Below are 27,720 nucleotides of genomic sequence, written 5' to 3' on the forward strand. Positions count from 1 at the left end.
TTTATGTGTGTATATTGTAAACATTTACATGGGTAATAAAGCAAATCATAATAAAGGTGAGGGGAAGGAGTGGCAAGAATACAGAGGTGACCTAGATTACATAACTTAAAAAGATATGGAAGGAAAACAACCCTGGGGAGGAAGAAGTAAGAAGTGGATGGGAGGTAACAGGGTCAGGGGCCTCATACAAATTGGCGGTGTAGAGCTGTGGCATACCTATGTATCTGAACCAGGAACCAATAGAACTCAAAGGATGAGATCCAAATAACAATGACCAAAGTTAAAATTGTGCCCATTGAGGAGGTAAGCAAGGGACTGGGAGGGAAACTCGGACATTAGAGGAGTAAAGTTAACACTGGTAGTGGGATTGGGTTGGGACATTGTATGATTGAAACTCAAGTATTAATCACTTTGTAAATCACAATTCCCTAATAAAAATGAAAAAAGAAACAAAGAATATAAAATCAAAAGCACACTTCACACCTCATCATTCCTAGAAGGCCATTAAATAGTTTGCAGCCTAGCATCCTTTGGAAGATTGTATTGGGTATGGGGCAAATGTTGAACAGTGCTAGGAGTTGTCTTTAGGGAAGTGGGTCTTTTGGAGGGAGGGTGCTTTAGTACACACCCAGAAGTGCTCTGAGATTTTTCCTGGATTCTTGCTCAGGAGAGACACCTGAATTGCCCCAGGGACCTGATGAGTACTGGGGCTCAAACTGGGGCCAGTCTTATGCAGGGCTAGCACCTTACCTATTGTACCTCTCTCTCTGGCTCCAGAGAGAGAATTGCATCTTTTGGGAAGAGTACCCTTTGATTCTTTGTAAGAGCCCTAATTCTTTGGGGGCCCTGACGGACACTGGAAAATATACCCCAAATCATATTTAGTACAGGATTCTATCTGTCATGTTTTCAGTGTTTAAAAATACTAAAGGGGAATATTACCACCATGCTGAAACCACTCTCCGCACACCTGAAGGTACTGGCAGAGGGACAAATCCACGCGGGTTCCGGGGCCAAGATCTCCCAGCCTACTCGGATTGGAGTCGAGCATCCTCCACCCAGATCCTCCAAATTCCAGTAGCCGGGGGTCACACCCACCACCTGGCCCCCTGGCGCCGTGTAATCCCATCAATGGCCAAGACTCAGAGACTAAAATCCAGCTCCCGGAACCGCGCGGCCGCATTTGCGGCCGCGCAACATCTTATCAGAACATCTTTTATGACATCTTATCATCTCATACCTACTTTGGACAAACTTGCAGGCTATCGAATGTAGCCTGCCCACAGGGCAGAGTCTGGCAAACTCCCCATGGCGTACCAAATATGCCAAATACCAGTAACAATGATGGGTCTCATTCTCCTGAAGAGCCTTGAATATAATCTCAGGGTTAGGATGAAAGAGACATTACTGGGGCCTGCTCGAGGCATTCGACGAATAACAGGAAGATGAAATGAAATGAAATGAAATGAAATGAAATGAAATGAAATGAAATGAAAGGGGAATATCACAAGTTATGGTTTTTTTGCTTTATTTTATTATTATTAATGCAACATGGTTTATAATATTTTTAATGTTTATGCTTTTGCTGTACATTGTTACTGCACCTCCACTGCTACCAATATGCCACAGATGCTCCACTAACATCCTTATGTCACTTCCAGTCTGCCACATCAATCACCATCCCAACACTCTCCCCAGTTATATAATCTCAATTCTGTTGTCAGAGTCTAGCAATTTGTGTTCAACATATATGTTATATCCCCTCACTTTGTTTCTTTATATACCACATATGAGTGATTGTCCAGTACTTGTCATTCTCACTCTGACTTATTTTGCTTAACATGGTATTTGCCAGTTCTATCCAAATTGTAGTAAACGGCAAAACTTCATCATTTCTTAACACCATAGTAGTATAACATTGTGTATAAGCACCATGGTTTCTTTATTCACTCATGTAGTTGGATTCTTGGCTTATTTCCAGATCTTAGTTATTGTAAAGAGTGTTTCAATGAACGTAGGCATACATACATCCTTTCTAATTAATGTTTGTGTGTTCTTGAGAGAAAGGTCAAGGAATGGAATTGCTGGATAATATGGAAGTTCTATTTTTAATTTTTGAGCAAACTTCATACTGTTTTCCATATGAATGAATCAGATAAAAGTCCCACCAACAATTAAAAAGGGATAATTTTCATGTCATCCCCTCCAACACTGGTTATTTCTGGACATTTTTTACTATAGGCCATTTTAACTGGTGTGGAATGATATCTCACTGTTTCTTTTATTTGCATTTTCCTGAAAATAAATGATGATGATCACTTTTTCATATACCTTTTGGCCATCATTGTCTTATTTGTTTTTGAAAAATATTTTTTAAATAACTGTGATTTACAAAGTTATTGAAAATTGAGTTTTGGGCATACAGTATGTCTTATTTGAGGGAGTGATCATTCACTCCTCATTTTTAATAGGATTGTTTGATTTTTTGTTGTTTTTGTTTTTTGTGAGTGCTTCATAAAACTAGGATCTATGCCTTATGTGTCTTATGTGCCTTAAAAGGCATGTTAGATAGTCTTTTCTCAGAATGTCTCATGGATTTCTGTAAAATTTCAGACAGTCATAAAAGGACAACAAAGTGAAGATGGGAAGCATTTATGAAAATAAGCTTTTTCTACCTTCTATGGTGCTGTGCTCTCTGAGTGGCAATGCTGATTACTAATGGTTTTCCTTTTTCTGCCAAGAAAATTCAGTTCCTACTGGGATTTGTTCTAAATGATAGACTATTGTGCCTGTGTGTGCCCACTGGGGTTAATTCTCTATCTCACTAAAACTTAAAATGTCATCCTGAACTCTCAGGCTTAATTGTTACAGATACTTTATAACTGAAGCATTCAGAATTCTCAGGCTGTTCCCTCTTGCTATCATAATTGATACTTGATGAATATTCTCAGGCTTCTTGGAATTTTCCTGTGCCACATTATGCAACATTGTAAGAGGAAGGGGATAAAGAAAGGAGAGAGAAGGGTGAGGAGCACACACTGAAGAAGGAGCCGGAGAGAGCTGGTGACAAAATGAGGGAGAAAATGAGAGTTTTGTGTATAGGTGTATGCGTGTGGCTTTCTTTGGAGTACTACAAGTCAGGCGCTGCAACAGGGCCCCTTGATCTGCCAATGAAGATGGATTCTAGCTGGTTATCCAGATCATGGTTTTCTGCATTCTACTCGCTGTGGACTCCTGAGGTAGTCATTTCTGCTCTTTACTGAAAGCATGTGGTTGGCCATTTGGACGTGAGTTTTAAAATGTCACGATGCTCTCCAGTGTTCTGTTCTTTTGCTATTTTGAAACACTGATGGATGTCTTGGCATCAGCTGGGAAAGAGGACAATATTATCCAGCCTGAATAGCTAATCTCCTAAGAAGTACAAGGTTGAAGGATCTTAGTGCACATGAATCTTATTAAATGTGCTTATAAAATATGTTCTATCCAAATAAGCTTAGCAACCCCTAAAATAACCTTTTCTGATCCAAGTCTGGAACTTGGCATGCTTCATAGATCTCTAAGCCAAGATTAGTGAAATGATGACAGTGTTCTTTGTGCATGGGAAAATGGGAAGTAGTGATGTGATGTCCTCTATTGATTCATTGCACTTATTCTGTCCATCTTAGGGGCAGCCAGGCCCAACTGGAACTCAAGGCCCAACAGGTCCTCAAGGATTCACTGGCCCTACTGGTTTATTGGGGCTGAAAGGAGAAAAGGGTTCCCCAGGCCCTCTGGGACCATATGGACCAAAAGGAGATAAGGTGAGAGCACCATTGACTTTTCTTTGATGCATAGGCCATAAGGGTGAAGGAATAAAATGCTAAATCTAAGTTCTGTTTATTTATTGAAACAATGCTATTTCTAAATATTGCAATGCCAGGTTACCTACTTTAATAAGAGACTAGGTGATCTGCTGCTTCTAGATTAACCCATTTCTGGAAAGATTCCTATGTCAAATAAGCCATAAAGTGAATCCATTAGCTACTTGCTAGAAAAGTATACTGGCTGGATTTGGAAGTCATGTGCAGATATCTAAACTCAGCATGGGTTAGAAGTCCAACCAGCTGGGCAGAAGGGATTAGGAATCCAAGCAAAAAAGCTGGGAAGCAAGGGGTCAGAATGCTTGAAAACAATCTTCTTTGTGAATATAAGGAAAGAGATACAAGAGATGTTGATCATGTTGTGGTTGGCTAACTATATTTAGAAGCAGTTTATGTTCCCTGGAGATTTGGTGGTGTTGGGGTTGGGCCACACCCAGTGATGCTCCTCCTGACCTACCTTTGGCTCTGTGCTCAGAAGTGACCTCTTAAGGAAAACTGGGAACAGTGCAGTGCCAAGGGCCATGCCAAAGTCTATAGACCATGATCAGCCCATTGAGTTCTTTCCCTGGATAATCATCTTCTCTTCACTCTATTGGTTGACATGGAATTTAAACTTTTTAGAGTGAAGAGTGTGGGGTGTCTCCTGGTTTCTGAGATCTGATGTGTTTGTCTTGTTTGAATAATTCAGTGAGCTGACAGAGAATTATCCCCACTTCACAGGGATAAGCAGGCACTGCACCTTGGTTCTAGGTCCATTTGCATAGAAAACCTTATCTGTAGGATTAGAGTGAAAAGGGATTTTTTTTTTTGCTTTTTGGGTCACACCCAGCATTGCACAGGGTTTACTCCTGGCTCATGCACTCAGGAATTACTCCTGGCGGTGCTCGGGGGACCATATGAGATGCTGGGGATCGAACCTGGGTTGGCCACGTGCAAGGCAAACACCCTACCCGCTGTGCTATTGCTCCAGCCCCGTGAAAAGGGAATTTTATTGGTTAAGCCTTTTACGACTTTCCTGAGTTTCCCAAATGTAAAGGCAGCATGTCTTATTGAGCCTTTATTTTAGGCCTATGCCACATTGCCCAAGAAAAGAAATGGTCTTGGAACACAGACTAATCCAAAGCACAAGGTAGAGGTGACTGATCTCTTAGAAATGCAATAAAGAGCAAAGTAGATACAATGGGGAGACAGAGGTACAAAAATCTTAACCACTCAGGTTCACAAAATGTTTTCATCAGTTTTTTTTTATTAATTTTTATTAGTGAAACACCATGAGGTACAGTTGTAGATTTACAAATTTTTGTGCTTGGGTTTTGATTATACAATGATCAAATACCCATCCCTCCACCAGTACCCATTTTCCACCACTTCCAGGTTCACAAAATGTATGCACAGACACTGCATCTAACGGTAATCAAATGAACTGTCTCTTACATTCATCTGTCTATTTGCATTTTTAGGGTCCCATTGGAATTCCTGGCTTTCTTGGCATTGACGGGATCCCAGTGAGTATTTCCACAAAGACGTTTTTCATTTATATTTTTTTATTGTAGTTTAGGTAACATGGCTGCAATAATGTTAACATTTATGGTATTGATGTACAATGTTACTGCACTTTCACCACCACCAAACAGCCCAAGACATTCAGCCACTGTTCACAGAGACATTTGCAGTATCACCCTCTAGATTCTGCCTAGTAGCTTTAACACTTAGGATTTAATAACAACCTTCTTCATGAAGCATGTGCAAGGTTAAGAGATCTATGTGATAAAGTTTGAAGGGCAGTGTCATACACAGTTTTCCTTGGATTCAGATATAATAGCACTAAATCAGACAGTTAGGAGGTATAGAGACATATACAGGCATAAAAAACATCAATATCTTATTGAGCAGGAGTTACTCCAGATCAGAAAGCCAAAATAAGTCCTGAACACTGCTGGATATTGCCATCTCCCTCCAAAATAATAACAGGTAATAAATACATAACTAAAAATATAAATTTCCTAGAAAAAGATAGATTTTTGTATACCACAGGTGTCCAAAGCTGGAAAATTATTGATTTCAGAACAATTATTGCCAAAGTTCCATCTTAGTATATTTGGGTACGCAGAGAAGGTGAAGTTGTAGCACCTTGTTCATACATTTGGTTCCAGCTTGATTCATTAAAGTATTCATTCATTTGAGAGAGGAGCACGGAGCTGTCTCCAGTATGTGCCTGAGTATAAAGGAGAGAGAGAAGAACATGGGTGCATGCTAGGGTTCAAAAATAGACAAAGAGTCAGAGCCTCACAGAATATTTTACTTCTTTGTGGTACACCTTGTTAGATCATCTGAGAATCCTAGGACTGACTAATTTTTTTCTCTTTGAACAGGGTCACCCTGGACAGCCAGGACCCAGAGGCCCACCTGGCCTGGATGGCTCTAATGGAACTAAAGGAGAAGTTGGATTCCCAGGTACTCATGGTTATCCTGGACTTACTGGATCTGTGGTATGTTATTTTTATTTATTCATTTATTTATTTATTATAGTATGCTATTTTTATACCTCATTTTCAATGAGGTGTTGTCTGACTCTGAGTATACCATGTTTCTGCTTCTTTGATGATTTCATTAAGCATATCTGGGACAACCAATAGCAACTTGTCCAAGACAAGAGGGCATGAATCCCTGCTGGCAGCACCACAGCATACAGTCTAAAGAACACCAGTGGCAAGGGAGTTTACACATGTTATATCACATGTTATATGACTTAGAGCTTGTCTGTAATGATAACTTTAGACTTTTCAGGATTGTTTTAAAAGTATTATTAAAGTATATGCTTGGCCTATTTGACAGACTCTCATGTCAGACGATCCTGCCTTAAAAACTTACCTGGGATCATGAAAACACAAAGAGAGGCAAATGAAATTAAAGGCAGTGAGCCAAAGGGCTTAGCAAATTCAATCTATACATGTGATTCTTAATCAGGGGTATTTCTGGCTCCCAAGGGCCATTTGGCTATTATTTGACATATTTGATTATCACAACTGGGGATGTATTACTATGTCAGTAGTGAGAAACAATTTTTACTGGCATCTTTTTGCCCTCTTTGTGCTCCCCATATCATAGCCCTTGGTCTTGGTATTGACAAAACATTTATTGGATCCTGGTGTCACCGCTTTTTAATTCCTTTCCCCCACAAAGAGGGCTTAAATATTCTACTCAAAGGGATCCCTACAAGGTGCCTGGCCCTTTGCAGACTGCTTTTATAGGTGTGTGGAAAAAGAAAAATAAGACATTTTTAACACATTTGAAACAATTTAATACAAAGAGACTGATGTGGCATGTTTACCTATAAATCATACTATCCTTATATAACTTCATACCCATATCATTGGTTTGGCTGAAAGAACAGCAGTGACACCTTCAGAGACCAAAATATGGTTGTGTTATACGTGTGTATAGGAAACAGACAGACAAAACACAAGCCCTGGATTTTCATGAAGGACCTTGGTATCTAAAGATCAAACCAATTTGCTTCAGGGAGTGAGAAAAAAAAAAGATATTACTAACAGAATGAGCTGTTACAAAGGCCTTCAAGTATTGCCATGGCAACGAGAAAGAAGAACAAATCACTTTTGTGCCAAAAGAATAGAACAGAGTAAGGAAATGCTGCCCCCCAGAGGGAGAAGAGAAATCTTGGGGTAATGAACATCCCCTGTCAAGCAGAAAAGAGTAAACCTAATCTTGTCCTTAAGCCTCCCCTTAAGCTAAATTTAAAAAAAAAAAAAAAAAAACCTTGGGTACGTATTTTACTAAGCTGAAGTTTACTAGTTTTACTGAAACTCAGAAATTCGTTGACGTTTCTTTGGTAAGAGTAATGGCCACAGGAATAAGAGGAAACAGGAAGTGCTAATAAAGAAACTAATTTCATTTCAAGGAATACATTTTTATTTTACCTGCGATCTGTATGCTAAAGACATCCCTTGTTCAATCAATGCTTCGGTTCTGAAAGCTTTACTCTATGCCCAATACTAATACTGACTCCCTTTTAAGATCAGGGGCTTTGATATTCCTCCAGAGAACATCTTCCAGCAGATAATAACAGGCAGCTGCCTTTGAGACAGTAAAAAGTTAGTTGACATGGGGCTAGGGTATGCTTTAATTTTTTTTCCATGCGAACAACGGCTTCTTTGGTTTTAAATTTAAAGTTGTATGCTAGAAGAACAAGATGAAGATAATTTTGTTAGTGTTTCTAGACCCCATGCATTCTCCAACTAGCTCACATGATCCATGGCCTGTATCTTGTTTTTACATTTTTAAAACGTTTTGAGGGAAAACAATGAATAAGGAAAAAAACTATATATGGCCTGTGATGCCTATATCAAATTTTCTGACTTCTATTCCAAACATAGGACTTATAAGTCCTTTGAGGGGTAGAGCATGTATATTACAGGTTTGTGAGTGACAAGTATGTTATATGTGGATATTCTTAGCAGTGGTCTAAATATATCCAAATTCCCCCACTTTTTAATCCTTTTAAAGTTTGGGGGTAAGGGAACAGACATAAAGCTTTGAAGGGCAGCGTCATACACAACACTGTATAGGGAATGTACTTTGTCCCTTAGCACAATCAGCTCTGCAACAGAGTGATGCTACTTACTGTCCTATCTTCTATCTCATCGGATCATGCTGTTAAAAATACTCTGTATGTGTGCATTTCTTCACAAGCATTTATCTTTAATATTTATACTGACTTTTCGTTTATTTAATTTTTTTAATTTTTTTAAATTTTTAAAAAAATTTTAATGAATCACCATGAGGTACAGATACGGACTTACGAACTTTTGTGATTACATTCCAGTCATACAATGATCGAGTACCCATTCCTACACCAGTGCCCATTCTCCACCACCAATGTTTCCAGTATCCCTCCCGCCACCCCCTATCCCCACCTGCTCTGTGGCAGGCACATTCTCTTTTACTCTCTCTCCTTTGGGGTGTTATGGTTTGCAATATGGTATACTGACTTTTTAGCTTTAATTTATTTCCTTTCCAAAATTTTCTTTTGGTAAAGCACCATGAATTACAAAGTTATTCATAGTTGTAATTCATGGTGCGTTATCAAAAGAAAATTTTAACATACATTGTTTCATCACCAACCCTGCCACCAGTGTAAACTTCCCTCCACCAGTGTTACCAGCTTTTTTCTCTTAACCATGGCCCCTCCCACCCAAGCCCTATTCTGCCATCTTGACAGATGTCTTTTAAATCTAGTTATTAAAATTTGGGTCTCATGATTTCATTGTTATTGACTCTGTAGTTAGAATATTGAGTTTTATCATTCCTTGACACTACCCATGATTCTGAGTGCCCTTAACTTCTGCCCTTACTGTTTCTCCTCTATCTCTTCTCCCCTTCCTCTTCACTCTTTCTTTCTCCTACTAACCTCTGAGGACAAGGGTTATCTAGGCATCCCCCCCTTTAAACCATTGCATTTCCTCATCCAGTTCACAAGTATATCTTATCCTTTTTTCTGCCAGGGGCTTTTTGGTCATAAAGGAGCTAAAGGCGAACCTGCCCTTGCCAAGGGTAATTTCAAAGGAATGAAGGTAAGAGCCTCTAAAACAGATAGTTAAATCAGCTAGAAACTGAGTTCCCTGGGATAGGGTTCTTGCTCCAATAAGAACATTTTCAGAATGAGAATCTGTGTGTCTATTTAAGAAGACCAAGCTGGATTTAAAACAGATCCAGAGCTTTTTGTGGTAAAAACATTGACAGAAATGTTTGTAACCACATTGTCAAAGACATTTGCTCTGTAGTAACTAGACCCAAATTACTAAGCAAGAATATCAGCAAACAATAAGCTCACATGGATATCCTTTTCTTTAACAAATTGAGCCATTTTCTGGAGGGAGATATCTTTTGTCTACTCTAGAATCCTTATTACCTACATCCTTGGTTCGATGTCTTGCTTGTCTCTGCTCATCTACCTGCCCGTATTTTGACCCATTTCTCTCTGACCCTACCCCATCATCCTGTCTCAGCCCTTAGACATATATTATAAAGGGTGCTTATCAACTCTGAAGTCAACTGGAAACTTTCATTTCTTCCTATAATTGACAAGAACCATCATGATTCTTGCAACTGAACAGTTGGTATATGCTGTTTCATATCCTATGGACCCTTTTAAATTCTGGTGGACCCTATTCTAATACAGTGTAAAAATGAACCCATCATCATTGCCCAGCTCTGATAGGACTCTGAACCCAACAACATCTGTGGAGAATATGCACCAAACTAACTCAGCTGAAGATAGCACCATTCTATCTTTTATTCACCTCTCTTCACTCTTCTATTTACATCTGGAATATTGGAAATTATTTTTAAAGGCAGTGATGAGAATGGGTGTCTGATAACTAGAGAAAGTAAAGAGTTCATGCTCTTGGATACAGATGCCATAGCAGAAAATAGAATATCAGACTGGAAAGGTTTTCATACTTGCAAAATTTGTGGTGCTCATTATACAGATAGAAAAACTGAGGTATACTGAAACTATGTGACATGCTCAGAATCATCCAGCTAAATCTTAGGCAATGCTCTTTCATGCTTCACAACACTGATTTTGGGCTATAAGCTAAGTGGAGTAAGGTGTCAAAGTACAGCCATTGTCAGAGTAGCAAACATTGATTAAATGGCTTGCCAGATGTCTAAAAGACCCCAGACCCAGTGGAATAAAGCAATTTTCACAAGATGGTTATATTACAGATTCACACAGTGGCTTAAGATGCTGCAAAATAATTAAAATGTAATCAGAGCCTGTATGCTCTGTTGATTCCCCCTTGAAACTTCTGATTTACATTGTATACATATGGGCACAGTATCTCTGAGTATAAAGGCACACACAGGAAGGTAGATTTGTCTCCAAAAAGAACAGGAAAATCACCAGCCTGCTGAAGCTACCTTCTAATTGACAAATTCCTAGCAAAGGTGAAAATTCATTAAGTGAAGTAAATGTGAAATCCTGTTCAACCGAAACAATAATATTTGCCTTCGAGAGTCCAAATTTTTCTCTAAGAAAGAAAAGTGATTGGTTGACTATTCAATTCATGCATCATTCAAAACAAAACAAAACCTTAACAAAAGAAGAATTAGCTTCAGCAATGAAACTTAAGTCAGTTTATCTATGAACTAAGATAGACTTAATTTATTAATCATTTTATTTAACAGGGTGATCCTGGGCTGCCTGGACTAAAAGGACACTACGTAAGCTGTCATTTATATATTGAGCTTCCATTGTGTAATCAATAATTATACTTGGTACATTGTTTACTTTGGCATGGTGTTCAAAGGTCTCTGTAAATTTTCCCGAGGATAATTCAGACAGTTGTCGTAGAATGGGTCCCCCTATTGACATTTTCCAGATGAGAAAGTCCTGAGAGGATGTGCTGTCCACCTCAACTTTCACAGCAGGCAAGCTTTCAGATCTTTAAGCCAGTGACCTACGTACTCCCTAGGATATATTAGAAAAGAATTTGCCTTTCATTCGGCATTTACTAAGTGTTTTCTGTGAGTTCAGAGCACTGTGAGTAAAACAAAAGAAGGAAACCCTCTTCTTTAAAAGGTATTCCATATAGAAATTCCTTTCAATGACTCTTTGGACAATAGTGAGTCCCTGAAAGGCCCTAAGTTGGCATTAATGAGAGCTTTATTTCCCCTTGAGTTTTACACTGTCATTACTTTCCTTTGAAGTAACTTAAGGTCTCTTCTTTCTTTATTTTTCCTTTATTTGAGGATGGGGGGGCGTCTTCCTTTCTTCTTGCCTTCCTTTCCTCTATCATCAAAACAGTTATCAAGTGCCTCCTCTTAGCAAAGTGCTGAGAGTAATCCCTGAAATAATGCAAATGAGGATCTCAACCATTACCCACTTCCCAAATGTGTAAAATTAATAGGAATGTGGTGTAAAAATTGCACAGGAAGAAATTCATGTCTTTATTTTTTATATTTGTTTTTTGTCTGGGGGGGGTCACACCCAGCAGTACTCAGGGCTTACTCCTAGCTCTGTGTTCTTGGATCACTCCTGATAGTGCTGGAGGGACCAGATGGGAAGCCAGAGATCAAATCCAAGTTAGCTACATACAAGGCAACCACCATACCTGCTGTACTATCACTCTGGCCCAGAAAAAAAAATAATTCTTAGGAAAGAAATATCCTCTTAAGGATATGTCATGAGAGATTTTATATCTATGATAGAGATATTAGCCCCTGAGACTAGAAAGTGATGATATTTACACTGACTGGCAGTAGTAGTAGGAGACTTTCTATATAGGATCAATATCAGATCAATTAGACTTGCCCTGCACACTGATGACCAAGCCCAATCTCTGGCTACCTATGTGGTCCCCGGAGCACAGAGCCAGAAGTAAACCTTGAGCACCATCAAATGTGGCCTAAAAACAAATAAAAAGGTAAGTCCCAATATTTGAAAAAAGTTGTTACGAATGTTCTTGCCCAATTATTTAATATATATATATATATATATATATATATATATATATGCAATTCTACTTTTCTGGAGAAACTGTCCTGCCTCTTTGATATTGGTTAAAACTTGCCTGTCTAGGGCCCACAAGGAGCACCTGGATCTCCAGGATTTAAAGGACCCAAGGGACCACCAGGATTGCATGTAAGACTAATTTAAGGTCTACTGACTGGTCATGTAAGTCACATATATATTTTATCCAACAGACCAGGAATTGACTGTAAGCCTATGTACATGTATCTACCTACTCCTAGTGGCAAAAGGCAGCTTCCAGTTTTGAGGGATTAAAAAGAAATATGCTCTTGTAAAAAAAAAAACTATTTGTTATCTTTACTGACCACTATCTTTCAAACCATCTACTCTGTGACTCCCAAGTCTAAAATTCTGTAGCACTGTATCACTGTCCTCCCTGTTGTTCATCGATGTGCTTGAGCTGGCCCAGTAATGTCTCCATTGTGAGACTAGCTACTGTTTTTGGCATATCGAATACATGAATGCATCACGGGTAGTTTGCCAGACTTTGCCATGCGGGCAAGATACTCTCAGTTGCTTTCCAGGCTCTCCAAGAGGGGTGGAGGAATCGAACTCGGCTTGGCCACATCAGCCATGTGCAAGGCAAATGCCCTACCCACTGTGCTATCGCTCCAGCCTGCCTAAAAGTCTAACAATCTAAAATGTAGCAGATACCTAGTACATCTCTTAGCACCTTCCACTTTTCTCACTCATGACCTAACTTGCTAGTTAATCATACCTTCCATGCTGAGCACAGAAGAAGCTTAAAACCCTCCTCAACACTGTAGCTTAAGCAATATTATCATGGTCAGAGACACAGTATAGCAGGTAGGGCACTTACCTTGCACTTAGGTCCAATATTTGACTAGTATAAATAAAATTGCTATAAATATTCTTGACAAATTATTTATGATATGTATACAATTCTACTTTTCTGGACAAACTGTCTTGCTTTTTTGATATTGGTTAAAACTTGCCTCTTTAGGGCCCAAAAGGAGCACCTCGACCATATGGGATGCTGATGAGTTCAATCACTAGTATCCCATCTGGTCCTCTGAGTATAATAGAAGTGAAACTTGAGACAGAACTAGGAGTAAGCCCTGAGTACAGCTGGGTATGATCGCCAAACTGCTGTCCCCACTACACACACACACACACACACACACACACACACACACACACAAACCTCAATAACTATATACCAATCCTTTGTGATATCAGTGATACCAAACTTACTTGCAATCATTGGTATACTTTTTTGCCTCTCTGGGATATATTCCCAGGAGTGGTATTGCTGGGTCAAATGGAAGCTCAATTTCTAATTTTTTGAGAATCGTCCATACTGTTTTCCAAAAGGGTTGAACCAGTTGGCATTCCCACCAGCAATGAAGGAGGGTTCCTTTCTTGCCACATCCACGCCAACATCGGTTGCTTTTGTTCTTTTGGATGTGGGCGAGTCTCTGTGGTGTGAAATGAATTCTCATTTTTGTTTTGATCTGCATCTCCCTGATGATTAATGATGTAGAGCATTTTCTCATGTGCCTTTTAGCCATTTGGATTTCTTCCTTGAGAAAGTTTCTGTTCATTTCGTCGCCCCATTTTTTGATGGGGTTGGATGTTTTCTTCTTGTGGAGTTCAAGCAGTACTTTGTATATCCTTGATATCAACCCCTTGTCAGATGGGTATTGGGAGAATATTCTTTCACATTCTGTAGACTGTCTTTGTATTTTGATCACTCTTTCTTTTGAGGTGCAGAAGCTTCTTAGTTTAAGATAGTCCCATTTGTCTATCTCTGTTTTCACTTGCTTGGACAGTGGCGTGACATCTTTGAAGATACCATTAGCTTCAATGTCATGGAGGTTTTTGCCAACTTTGTCTTCAATATACCTTATGGATTCTGGTCTGATGTTGAGGTCTTTAATCCATTTTGATCTTACTTTTGTACATAGTGTTAGGCAGAGATCTGAGCCCAGTTTTTGTATGTAGCTGTCCAGTTTTGCCAGCACAACTTGTTAAAGAGAATTTCCTTGATCCACTTCACATTTCTTGCTCCCTTACCAAAGGTTAGATGATCATATGTTTGGGGGGAGATGTCAGTATATTCAACCCTGTTCCATTGGTCTGCAGCTCTGCTTTTTTTTCCAGTACCATGCTGTTTTAATTATTACTGCTTTGTAGTAGAGTTAGAATTAGAAAACATAGCCTAATTTCTGTGGTTTGGGGAAATCTCTGTTCTCAGATTATTCTCTCTCTGTACATGAAATAACATCACTGGTTACTGGTGCCCGCTCGAGTAAATCAATGTACAACGGGAGGACAGTGCTACAGTGTTACTTTAGTATAGGTACACTACTGTTAGTGTTTTTAAATTCCTGGTCAATTGGAGGCAGTTATGCCTTAAATTTTTACTACCTAAGGAGGGAGGTGATTATCAGGTCAATTTGGAAGGTCTCAAAGGACACTTAAATAATTTAACCACAATTTAAAAAAGCTATAATCTGCTATACCAAAGCCTGGCTATACCAAGAGAATGGGGGTCTTATCCCAAGTGCTGCTCAACATGCCAGGTTTGAAGACTGAAAGTAATAAGTGCTTACTTTTTTCTTTTCTTTTTAAATAGGGCCCACCAGGCTCCCCAGGCCTTCCTGGTCCTGATGTAAGTATATTTTATTTTGGGACATTTGGCCTCCTACTAAATTCTCTAGTCTACCCAGAAATTCTGGATGTTTGTTTATTTCAAAAGCATAATTGACCTTTTTTCTTTTTTAAAGATGCATTTTATACCAGGTTTTCACTCCATGGCTTAGAGGCCAGCCACACACTCTAGGGGCAAAGACAGCTCAGATAGAGAAGGGAGCACCAAATAAAGGGTGGTGGGAAGATCCGCCCAGGATGGGAGATGCATGCTGAAAGTAGTCTATAGACAGAACATGATTGCCACCCAATGTCTCTTCTGCAGACCACAGCACCCAAAAGGAGAGATAGAACAAAGGGGAGTGCCCTGCCACAGAGGCAGGGTGGGATGGGGGATGGGAGGGTGGGAGGGATACTGGGATTGGTGAAGGTGGAGAATGGGCACTGGTGGTGGGATGGGTACTCGATCATTGTATAACTGAAACCCAAGCACAACAACTTGTAAGTCTATAACTGTACCTCATGGTGTTTCACTAATAAAACAAACAAAAAAATCTTTTAAAAATGCATTTTAATTGTGACAACATTAGTTTGCACAGCTATATATGCTTAGGGGTACAATTTCATACCTCTTTTAAACATAACTTCTGATTAATAAAAAAATGCATTCCAATGTAAGTTTCTAGAACTTGTTTAATAACTGCCTTTGTTTTTCTTCCTGACATCCCCATGCCTCAGGGTAATATGGGTTTAGGTTTCCAAGGAGAAAAAGGAGTTAAGGTAAATAAATTCTGTAATAAAACACAATTTCTATTCTGCTGAAAAAAATCTCTACTTGCATACATGTGCCTGTTTGGATTTAAATTTGGATTTCCCTGTGCTTTGGGTAACGCATTTCCTACCTCAACATGGATCCTCTCTTGGGATCCCTTGAAGCTGTGTGTGTACATGCAAACATTAGATATTGTGGATTTTTCCCTTCAAAATGTCACAGTCTTTCTGCTCTCTCTCTCTCTGTGAAGATATGTGTATAAACATGCTCTCTTGAAATAAAATACCTCTTCCATCCACCCCGGTATTTCCCTGGCATTTTACATATCATAGCACTTCTTTTTTCCTGTTTCTTCTCTTTTCTCTGTTTTCTCTCTTCCTCCCATTTTTTTCTCTCCTCCGACTGCTCTCTCTGTCAAAATACACACACACACACACACACACACACACACACACACACACACTTCTCCTCTTTAATCTCTTACTCGCCAGCCTCTTTTATCCCCTTTATTTTCTGATTTTCATCTTTCCTTTTCTACAAAATATAGTCATTCGGGGATCTGAAGGGGAGCCCCCTCCCCAGTTCTACCCTTCATCGCTATCTCTTATAGATTGCACCTGCCTCCTTTGGAAGGAGCAAACGCAGCAGTGTTCTGACACAGACTTTACTACACTACGTTTGCCTGTGTTCTTGACAATGATTGGACCAATTCGAGTCAGATCCTCATTGCCAAGAAGTAGCCATTCACCTTGCGCAAACCCCTTTTTCCCTCTTGCCTAAACACCCTTTCCTGGATACCCATGGCAACCATCAACCTGCAGTTACCATTCATCCATCTGATTTGCTCCCTCTGCAGTGTTGGTACTGAATGCATTAGGTCAGGCTTTCAATTTTTTTAATCCCTTGACACCTTCATAATTATGTTCCCTCACTGATGCAAAAGTGAAGATGAAGACGCCAAAGGAATGGACAGTTTATTTATTTATTATATCCCGAGAAAACTTGCCCTTTGGGAAAATGGTCTGTGTGATTTCTGCTTTGCTTAATGTTCCTTGCCGTTGATCTTCCAGGGAGACATTGGCCTCCCTGGCCCTGCAGGACCACCACCATCTAGTGGAGAACTGGAATTTATGGGATTTCCCAAAGGAAATAAAGGATCTAAGGTAAAGCTAATCAAACTTTTCCTATTAATACCAGAGTTTAGTTAATATTAGTGGGAAGAATAGAGGGTTCTAGGTAATTAATCTGAAAGTGAAAGCAAAAGCTTTCTTTGTTTTGTCTTTTGTGAAAGGCTACCTTAAAATTCTGCATTTTTGGTACGTGGCTTTCTGACTATTTACATGCTATTTTCTCTATTACAGTTTCTTAAATTCTATTTTCAAGATGCTGAATAACATAAAACAAACATGACACAGTTGAATCTTTTCCCTCAGAACTCCCAACCTGCTCAATATTTATGAGGTGACCAAAGGCATAGTGTATAAATAGTAGTTTTTGAGTTATCCTTTTAAGAAATATATTCACTTGTCCTTAAACTTGACTCATACCAGGGCCAGAGTTCAGTGGCTGGGCTGTTTGCCTTGCATGCGGCTGACCCCAATTTGATCCCCAAGCAACGCATATCACCCAAGCCATCAGGAGTGATAATTGACAGCAGGACCAGGAGTAAACCCTGAGCCCATCAGGTGTGGCCAAAAACCAAAAAACAGAACAAAAATGACACATAGAAAATATCAACTAGTGAGAGAAGACCTTTTGAATGAAGGTCTTGAACTACTAACCTGAAAGTGTAAATGTGTTCAGCTGAGATAGTTTATAATCTGTATTTTTATGGGAATTAGTGTACATATGGTTGTATTCAGTGACTGTTTTATGTTGTCAAAGTGTATTGATACCTTTCAATAACTTCAATTCCCTTCCTTCCTGATGTTCCTATAAGTTTTGTAACTCTGTACCTGTGGTTAAGAGGCTAAGAGGAGAAAGGTGTTTACTCCAATTTCTGTTTTTCCTTTTTTGTGGGAAGGGGTTGACCCAGACAGTGGTGCTCAGGGGTTTTGTGCTCAGGAGTGATCCTTGGTGAAACTTGAGGAACCATCTATTGTGCTAGGGATCAAAGTGGGGTTGGTTGCATATAAAGCCAGTGCCTTACCACCTCTACTATTTTTTCAGTCCCTCTCCTTCCATTTCTTTAATTTTGTCTTGTGAAAGTTCCAGGCCCTCTACAACTTTACAGAGAGTAATCATTGGTTTTAGAAGAGATAGAACAATTATGAAAATTCTTTCGGCCTCCCTGATTATTCCCAAACCTTAAGAGACCATTCTACAATGCATATAAATTAGTGTATCAGGTAAAGAGAGATTAGAGTGCTATGTGACCTTACCCAAATTGTAATTGTTATTCTTTTCTCCAAACCACTAATTTATTTACAGCCTATAATTAGTTATAGGAAATAGCACTGAACAGTTTCACTTATTAAAATGAAAACAGATGGTCATCCTTTTCTGTCTTTCATTTAGCCTGAGCATCTGAGATTCTGTTTTAGATAGCTTCCTTTCCCTATTCTAGGCTTCAGTCTTTCCCACACCACAAAAGGCTCTCTAAAAAAAGATACCCAGGGCTGGAGCCATAGCACAGTGGGTAGGGCATTTGCCTTTCACACGATTGACCAGGGTTCGATTCCCAGCATCCCATATGGTCCCCTGAGCACCACCAGGAGTAGTTCCTGAGTGCAGAGCAAGGAGTAAAGTAACCCTTGTGCATCGCCAGGTATGACCCAAAAAGCAAAAAAAAAAAACTTTTTAATTAAATAAATTTAAAAAGATACTCTCACAAGTTGGTGGGGGAGGGGTCTGGGGAATCCACAAAATCCTCTGATGTCCCAATTCTTTTACTCAATTGATTCTCCACTGTCTAGTCAAAATAGCTTAAGGGAAATCCCTGTGCTTATTGTTTCCTGCAGTTACTCACTAAACTTGGGTTGATTTTCTAGGGAGAACCAGGGCCTCAGGGCTTCCCAGGAGCCAAGGGCCTTCCAGGCTTCCCGGTAAGTTTCCATGTTAAGTGAATATGCATTCAAGAATTTGACTGTACACAAGCTATATGATAGACCACTTTCAATGTCTATTATAGAAAATTATACCATTCTTATTATTAGAAGGTCACTGTCACTGTCCTCCTGTTGTTCATCGATTTTCTCGAGCAGGCCCAGTAACGTCTCCATTGTGAGACTTTGTTGTTACTGTGTCTGGCATATCTAATACACCACGGGGAGCTTGCCAGGCTTTGCCGGGCTGGCGAGATACTCTCCGTAGCTTGCCGGGCTCTCTGAGAGGGGCGGAGGAATCAAACGTGGGTCGGCCATTTGGCTGTGTGCAAGGCAAACGCCCCACCCGCTGTGCTATCGCTCCAACCCCATTATTAGTAGGTATTCAAGAAAATGTTTTTGTTTCCCAGACCCATTATCATGGTTTGTCTTAAAAGACTTAAAAGTTATGTCAAACTCTAGAGTGAAAACTGACCTAAGGTTGACTTCTTATTTCACCAATTTCTAGTTATATTACCTTAAATAAATTTTTTAACTTCTCTAAATTTCAGTTTCCTAACCACCAAAAAAAGGATAATAATAGAGATGATAATCTAATAATAATAATAATGAGATTGGAGCGATAGCACAGCAGGTAGGACATTTGCCTTGCACACGGTCGACCCAGGCCAACCTGGGTTCGATTCCTCCACCCTTCTCGGAGATCTGGCAAGCTACCGAGAGTATCGCGCCCGCCTGGCAAGCTACCCCTGATGTATTTGATATGCCAAACACAGTAACAAAAAGTCTCACAATGGAGATATTACTGGTGCCCGCTCAAACAAATCGATAAACAATGGGAGGACATTGCTAACAGTGATAATGAGATTGGAATCAGATCACATATATGGAAAAAAGTCTAACTACAAGCCCAGAATTTTATCAGTTGTTCACTAAATGCTAGATAATCTAAGCAATCCCATCTTTAGTTCTCTCTATGTCCTTACATGTTAGATTCTTTCACTCAACGTAATACTTTTTGAAGCCCATAGGAGACTGGCACCCTGCTAGATTGAGAGGCTACAATAATCAGTAGCATTCAACTAAGTAATAGTTCCTGATCTTGAGGGGAGTACATTTTAATGTGGATAGAACCAAACATGAATCAAGAATAAGTTATTATAGAGTCAAGCAATACATAACTGTGGATGGGCAACAGGGTAAGCTAATATGCCACTTTGTAGTCAACAAAGGCCACAGCCAAAGAGGCTTCATTGACTGACTTTAACCCACCACCACCATACACTCATTTCTTTTTTTCTCTTTTTAAACATTTTAGGATTTTATTGTTGTCCACACTACAGATCAGGCTCTTCAACACACTCTCAGACAATAAGAATTCTGGGACACTTTCTGCTTTGTAAAAGAAAAGGACAAGCCCTCCTTGTTCTTTCAACTATGGGGAAAATAAATGGCGGCTTGAGACCGTTCTTAGACTTACTTTTCTTTACCGTTTACAATTCTTGTTCTCAGGGCCATTTTGGTATTCAGTTTAACAAGTATGTATCAAAATCACCTTGTGTGCATTTCGCAATAGATCCAAATGAACATAATATAGATCTCCTGCTTAAATTTTTTTTCATACATATCTTGATGCACTAAGTGGTGGCACTTTGGGGCACCACCTGTTGCCATTACTTCCTTGAACCAACCAGGGAAAGCTCCTTGAGGTGTTTTGACTTCAGAGGTCAGTAGACACATTCCACCAGGTGGCAGTATGCCTTGGTTTCTAACTTGAGGTATACAACTAAAATTTCAAAGAACTTTTGCATTCAGTTTGACCCACAAGCCCTTCAAATATAAATTTAATTCAGCATGAATTCTGAGCTACTTGTCTTACAATTTGTATACTTTTCTACATACTTTTAGAAGAGAGAAAAAGGCAAGTAGAACCATAGCCTTTTTTCAACTGAACCCTTCACACATACAGTCTCCTCCGCCAATAAAAAGACAACAAAAGAACCCCCATTAGAAAAAAAAGACTTGGATCTCAAAATGGAAGGGCTATTCAGCCAGCTTTCAGTGCCCATGGGAATATGCTGAGTAAGAAGGAAAACAAACTCAAGTGACACTGAAGCAGTCAGTGCCTTCACAGCAACTGAGCCAGGTCACCTTGAAAGGAAAGGGGGAGAAGTGCCACAACATTCAGCAACTTTCACAAGCTAACATTCAAAAAAGTTTCTCTGCATTTTTTACTCTCACAATAGACCTAAATGTTGTTTGCCAAAACCTGTGTTCCCAAAAGCCCAGTTTTAAACAACAAAATGGCCTCATGTTTGCGGCGAGACATGAGCTCAAAATAAGGTTGTCCTCAACACAGAGGGAAGGAAGCGCTTTCTCACACTCTCCCCTTCGCATATCTGTTTATTCCTAGAGATCCCTCAAAACATGTCCATGACTTCAAGCCCTCACCTTCTGTCAGTGAGGCAAAAGGGGTACAGAGTTGTAGACCACCTCAGCTACCTTCGGTGTGTAGTTTTCTAGAAACACTAGAAATGTCTGCTTAGGAACACTTGAAGAGGATGTTTCAGTCATTCTGTCTTCAAAATGCAAATTTCCCCCACCCAGTATTAGCACAATTCTCCACTTGTAGATCAAAGACCAAGGAAGAAATGAATGCTATAATTTGTCTTTTCTTTTCTTTCCTTCAGGGGTTTGGAACTTCTGGAGAAAAGGGAGAAAAGGGAATTTCTGGTTTGCCAGGACCTAGGGTATGAAACTAAAATGTTACTTGCTTGAGTCTGTCAACACCATTTTTTCTCTTGTTTGCCATATTCATGTTATATATGTATCTTCACAGCCACCTCTTGTTGCGCTTTCTTAACCCTCTGGCAGGTTTCTAAGACCTAATCCCTTTTCACTTTGCCCCATTCCCTTAATTAAGTGACTTATTTAAATAAGGAATAAGGTAACCATTTATGCTATGTGACTCCACAGTATTATTTATTATCCTTTTTTCAATATTATTATCTTCTAGAATAATTATATGTGATTATTACGCTTTCATTGCATTCTATTCAGAGGGATTGACGACAAAGGTTTTTGTTTGTTTTTTTGAGGGGTGGTAGAGGGAGTTGGAGGGATTACAGAAAAGAAAGAATGCCAAGCATAATCTTTATGGTACAGAAAAAACCTGGGAAGTTCTAGAACATAGTAAGAGATGTTTGGAGAACACACTTTGCATTAATCTCACTTCTGGTGTTAAAAATAGCTAATAGACTCTCTGATTCCAAGCTTCAAGCACTTAGGTTTCAGGCTGTAAGCAATTGGCCAACCTTAGCTTTCCAGAAGTAACATTTTAGAGAACAGTGTTTTTCCACTTGGTCATGACACTCAAGATTCTTTTGAGTATTCATTAATATTCATCCATTATCCTGTCACTTCTTTCTCTACTTTCCCTACTCCCTTGTCCTAAAATCACATAATAACCAACAAAGAATGCATTTGGAGTGAGAAAGAAGAGACCCTCCCACAATCTATTTAAAAATCTCATGATTTGGAACTAATGCAGACTAAGTATAATACCACCCAGCCATTCTACCAAATTCCTGCTAGTACTTAAAATGTTTCCATTTATTTAGCTCTTTAAAAATTCTTTTCCTGGCTATTCATTCTGATGGATTAGTATTTAGAAAGAAGTCATTAAGCCAGGTCTAGGAACATTCCCTTACCTGATTTGGGGAGCTGCTAAATCCTGAACTCAGTTGGATGGCTTTGTTATGTAAGTCAGTGGCTTTTTCTAGTGTGTTCTATTAATCTTTCTAAGGTGCCTCTATTCTTTTTACAGGGTCCCATGGGTTTTAAAGGAGCCCAAGGTCCTCCTGGGAGTCAGGTATTTGGGTTAAATTATTAAAGCTTTAGTGAATAAAATCCTAGTGAAAAATCTCAGTTGCCTTGCTTAATATGGCCATTAATCCAAAGGGAAACACTACATATGATGAAAATTGCCCACCCTTCCCCTTTGATTGGTGTAATCTCAGCACTTTATTTATTCAAAGAAGATGAGGATCTGGTGTGAAATTCAGCCCTAAGTCATTCCCAGATGCAGTCATACCAAGATGGGGCCATGATTAATATGTCTACAAGGCTAATCAGATTATATGTCATTTATCTTTACCCTTGTGGACCTCTTACCTCCTAATATACGACTTGGTTACCTAGTTTCATATTGCTTTCTGGAATACTTTACAACTTCCAGAGTTAGATATAATCCACACTTGCCCTGGAATGCCAATCAAGTTCCCTGTGCCATTTGCCCTGGCCTGACCTAAAGATTTGCCTCTGTGTTATTTGGCATTGGACTTCTTTGTAACTATGTTTTTATCCCAGGGCATGAAGGGGGTCTCCGGTTTCCGTGGGCTGAATGGATTCCCAGGAATTAAGGTAGTGTTATTGGAAGTGAAAAATCCAGGAACCAGGATGCGGGAAGTAGAAGTTACCGGAAATGCCATATAGTCCATTTGGGCAGCTACAGCTAAATACATCGTGTAGATAATTTATAAAAATAATAGATATAATTATATAATGTTTATATTATAATAATATAAACAATAATAATTTATTTTTGTTCTGGAGGCCAGAGAGCCAAGGTGCCAGTGGGAGTAGATACTGGTTGCCCATTTCCCTCTATATTCTCAAATATTGGAAGGGGGTAGTTAGTAGCTGCAGACATTTTTGTATGAATATTAATTCCTATAATGAGGGCTCTACTTGTATGACCTAATCACCTCCCCAAAGCTTCACAGCCTGTTGTCATCACCCTGGACAATAGGTTTTCAGCATAAATTGGTATTGACGGAATACAAACATTCACACCATTACAAATGAATACATATGAGATGAAGTATGTTTAATATTTTGATATTTTAGATCTAACTCTTTCTTATAAACTCCATGAAAGAGAATTCTATAGATTCAACTTGATCAGTGGTAGACTAAAGACCATGAGAGTTACTCCATTCTATACTCTATTCCTATAAAGAGGAATACTTTATTACTGGCTTTATTTAGAATTGCCAAGTTTTAGGCATTATTTTGTTTGGGTGTTTTTATAGCCACATTCAGCAGTTCTCGGGACTTACTCTTGGCTCTGTACCCAGGGATCACTCCTGGAAGGGCTCCAAGTACCATATACCCATGCCAGAAATCAAACCTAGGTCAGCTACCCTTCCTGCTGTACTATCTCTTGGGTCCCTATGCATTATCATTTTTAAAAAATACTCTCCAGGCAAGGCATTCCCTAATTGCCTGCACCTGGGGCAGGTAGCTCCCACCACTCTACCCTGAATATGACATTGTATCTGATTCAGATACTGAGCCTTTCTATTGAGACAATTAAGATTCCTCTGATTTTCTCTGCCTATCATCCTCCACTAGCAAGGGCAGTAGCAGAGTATTAGACATGCTGAGAGTGGTTGGGGAAATGCTGAAACTCTGCTTCTGCCTTAGCACCTCTTGAGTGTAATCACATTGTATATTCTTACCATGTTTTCCAGGTGCAAAAGCAGACTGTCCTGAAGTATGATTGCAACATAAAACTGTTATCCCTTGTTCTTGACAGGTTTTTTCAATTGAGTGTCAGCTCTCTGGCCTTCTTTGGGTGGCTTTCATCTGAAAATTATTGAAATTTAAAATTAACACATGGACTGGTTGACCTTTGAAACCAGGCATGGCAGAAAGAGGAACCTTCATTACTTTAAAAAAAATGGTTTGCAGGGCACATATATCTTGGGTAATGCGACGAGGGAAATATTTGTGTTTAATGTATTTAATCTTTGCAGGGTGAAAAGGGTGGCATAGGTCTGCCAGGCCCAGATGTTTTCATCGATACAGATGGTGCTGTGATCTCAGGTGCAGCTTTCTCTTAATTTGAGTGGAGTAAAAAGGACACAGAGTTAAATTCTTTGTCTCCCTAATTGTTACTAGCATACACTGCAAGCCCCTGAATTGTTTCTAAACTTGAAACTCTCAAGAGCCCTGTATGTGTCCTAAACTTGGGAGCTGATGTTATCAAAAATATCTTGGGAATATAAACTAAGCCTCACAATCCATTTCTGTGTTGGGTACACAAATACTAGTAATTGGGTTTTCCTGGGCTAGATTTGGTAAATACAGAATTTTTCCTAGCGGTGTTTAGATTGATATCCTTCCATACAAATATGCTGTATGGTAATTTGGTAGAAACTGGGTGTTAATGGTTTCTACTCCCAAGAAATCTATGTATATAAATACGGCTTCAACAAAGTAAGCAAGAGGTTGATATGAGTCATTACAGCAGACTTGTAATGGAAGGACCTTCCTAGTTCTGAATACTTTGTGGAGATTTAGCTTAGGACCATTATCAGGTGAGGCCATTAGCACCTGAAAACCTATGAACTGCAAGGAAGGCAGCTTTTATTTATTTGAGGGCCACACCTACCAGTACTCAGCACTTATTCCTGGATTTGCACTCAGGGATCACTCTTGTAGGACTCACAAAGGGCAGGTGCGGTACTGGGGATCAACAACGTATGGGTACATGAAAGACTAGCAGCCTACCCACTGAACTGTCTCTCTGGCCCCCAAGGGAGGGACTTTTAACTTAAGGACAACTCCTTCAAACTCTTCTTTATTCTTAGGCACTATGTGCATTTGGGGGTCTCCTTTGGTTTTACTGATTTTTTTTGTTTTTTTGGGTCACACCCAGCGATGCTCAGGAGTTACTCCTGGCTCATGCACTCAGGAATTACTCCTGGCAGTGCTTGGGGGAACATATGGGATGCCGGGGATCGAACCCGGGTCAGCCGCATGCAAGGCAAACACCCTACCCACTGTGCTATTGCTCCGGTCCCTAACTTACTGATTTTTAAAAAAATTTTAATGCCAGGTTACCCTGGAGACACAGGTTTGCCAGGCCTTCCAGGTCTTAAAGGAAACCAAGGAATCAAAGGCCAACGTGGACCTTCTGGAGTACCTGGCTTCCCAGCTTTACCAGGTGAAACAAATGAACCTACCCTCTGCATAAAGCAATCCTGCCAGAATCTCCTACTATACCTCTGGACAGGGCATATACCTAGCCAAAATCAAGGTAAAGGTAGATTATGTTCAGGAAGTTCCTCATTATCTGCCCGAGACTGATGTAAATAAGGACAGGACCTGAGTGAGCAACTTTCATTTGACCTTAATAATGTACCATATCTGTACAGGCAATCCCAGACTGTCACTGCTTATGGGAACCACTGGGTTGACTGGGTTGGGCTGCCACAGCACTGTAACTCTTCTGTGGATGTGATATTCCAGTTGGTGCTTGCAAAAAAGTGCTAAAAAAGAAAGTTTGTACCCCCACTACCCTCATTCTGTACTTAACTTGGGTGCTTAAATGATCTCAGGATTGTACGGAGGATATCTTTGAGTCAATCATCAGTGGAGCCATATGCTATTCAATAGTAGTGAGCAGACAATGATGAAAATAGGAAGACTGATATTACTTTTAAAGGCACCGGTTTCTAAGTTACTTAGAGAAGGCCTTCTGTAAGAATAACTGTGCTTTCAAAGCAGCTATCTGAAAGCTATGCAGCTGTCCCCCAGTGCGAAACTGGAGGAAGCTGAAAAGCAGGAGGTTAAAATGCAGGTTTTCCTTTTACTTTTGCCACACAGAAGCTGAGCCCCCCTGACCCATGGTTTCTCACTTATTTGGGCCTCAATTTTCCAAGAGATAAGGCTAGAGGGTTGCTAAGTTGGCTTCTAAGTCCAGTGCTAGATAAGAGTAAATACTTCCCCATAAGTTCTATCTTAGTGTTGGTTTTCAAAATATAACCCTAACTGGATTAACCCATGCAGTATAGAGTGTGATTAGCACCTTTGTGTGGGCTTACCTTTCCAGGTGTCCCTGGTACCAAGGGGGTCTATGGAGTTCCAGGCCTGAAGGGGAATCAAGGAAACCCTGGCCATACCACAATTGGCATAGCTGGTCTCCCTGGTAGAGATGGTTTGCCAGGCCATCGTGGTCCCCCAGGCCCACCTGGTAAGTTGTTACTTTCTCCTCTCATCTTAAGACATAGATATGATCTAGACTGTAGAGCCATCATGACTTGAGGGCGGAAGCTCAAACAGGTGAAACACCTAAGACAGAACACATGATCAGTAAAGAGGAAATATGATGAAGGCCCAATGTTATCTGTGTCCCATCCCTGCTTCTATGGGTTAACAACTCCATCAGTAAGAACAGTTTTCAAGGACAAGTAATCTAAGCACTAACTCATGGACCAAACTCTACCCAATTCCTTTTAACTTTTACATCCATTTCATGTCACATGTCACACTTCTCAGCGCCTAGACCTCTGATGTTACAGTCCCTGCAGCAGCAGAATTAGCTCTTCAGGATTATCCTGGTGCTGGGGTTCCAAGTGGGTGGTCTAAGAGAATAAAATATTGCAAGCCAAGTCCGTATCATCAAATTGGCCGCAAAAAACCTCCACGGGGCTCCACAAGACTTCTTTAGGTCTTATCCCTAAGCTTGGGATTCCATCCGCTTTTCTTTTCTAGACCACACCTAGCTGTGCCCAGGGGTTACTTCCGGCTCAGTGCTTAGAGATCACTCCTGGTGGGCTCAGGAGACCATATGGTGAGGCCAGGGATTGAACCTGGGTTCGCAGTACGCAAAGCCAATCCTACATGTTGTACTATCTCTCCAACCCCTGAGATTCAAATTTCTATGAGAAATGTTTGTAATAGACCCAGAGTGTCTCTGTGTAATCTAAATCTTATGGCCACTGCAGTTGACACCCATTTCCTGTTTTATCATCAAGAGGGTTTATGGGATAGACATTGGAACTGCCCATGGAAGCAATCACAATGATA

At 39.9% G+C, this 27,720-nt stretch overlaps 1 protein-coding gene across 1 annotated transcript in view; it reads left to right on the plus strand.

Moving 5' to 3' along the window:
• The first annotated feature begins 270 nt into the window (after positions 1 to 270).
• The window catches only part of LOC130034130 (collagen alpha-6(IV) chain-like), a 60,714-nt gene continuing 33,264 nt past the window's right edge, over positions 271 to 27,720 (plus strand). Inside the window, exons 1-17 of the mRNA XM_056125686.1 lie at positions 271 to 303; positions 3,666 to 3,800; positions 5,321 to 5,365; positions 6,233 to 6,349; positions 9,383 to 9,451; positions 11,070 to 11,105; positions 12,463 to 12,525; positions 15,014 to 15,049; positions 15,766 to 15,807; positions 16,870 to 16,962; positions 18,790 to 18,843; positions 21,534 to 21,593; positions 22,670 to 22,714; positions 23,212 to 23,265; positions 24,663 to 24,732; positions 25,748 to 25,855; positions 26,744 to 26,884. Of these exons, the coding sequence (XP_055981661.1) occupies positions 271 to 303; positions 3,666 to 3,800; positions 5,321 to 5,365; positions 6,233 to 6,349; positions 9,383 to 9,451; positions 11,070 to 11,105; positions 12,463 to 12,525; positions 15,014 to 15,049; positions 15,766 to 15,807; positions 16,870 to 16,962; positions 18,790 to 18,843; positions 21,534 to 21,593; positions 22,670 to 22,714; positions 23,212 to 23,265; positions 24,663 to 24,732; positions 25,748 to 25,855; positions 26,744 to 26,884 (1,201 nt within the window). The remainder of the gene's footprint in view (positions 304 to 3,665; positions 3,801 to 5,320; positions 5,366 to 6,232; positions 6,350 to 9,382; positions 9,452 to 11,069; positions 11,106 to 12,462; positions 12,526 to 15,013; positions 15,050 to 15,765; positions 15,808 to 16,869; positions 16,963 to 18,789; positions 18,844 to 21,533; positions 21,594 to 22,669; positions 22,715 to 23,211; positions 23,266 to 24,662; positions 24,733 to 25,747; positions 25,856 to 26,743; positions 26,885 to 27,720) is intronic.

Source organism: Sorex fumeus, unplaced genomic scaffold, assembly GCF_029834395.1.
Source record: "Sorex fumeus unplaced genomic scaffold, SorFum_2.1 ptg000058l, whole genome shotgun sequence".
Taxonomy (NCBI): domain Eukaryota; kingdom Metazoa; phylum Chordata; class Mammalia; order Eulipotyphla; family Soricidae; genus Sorex; species Sorex fumeus.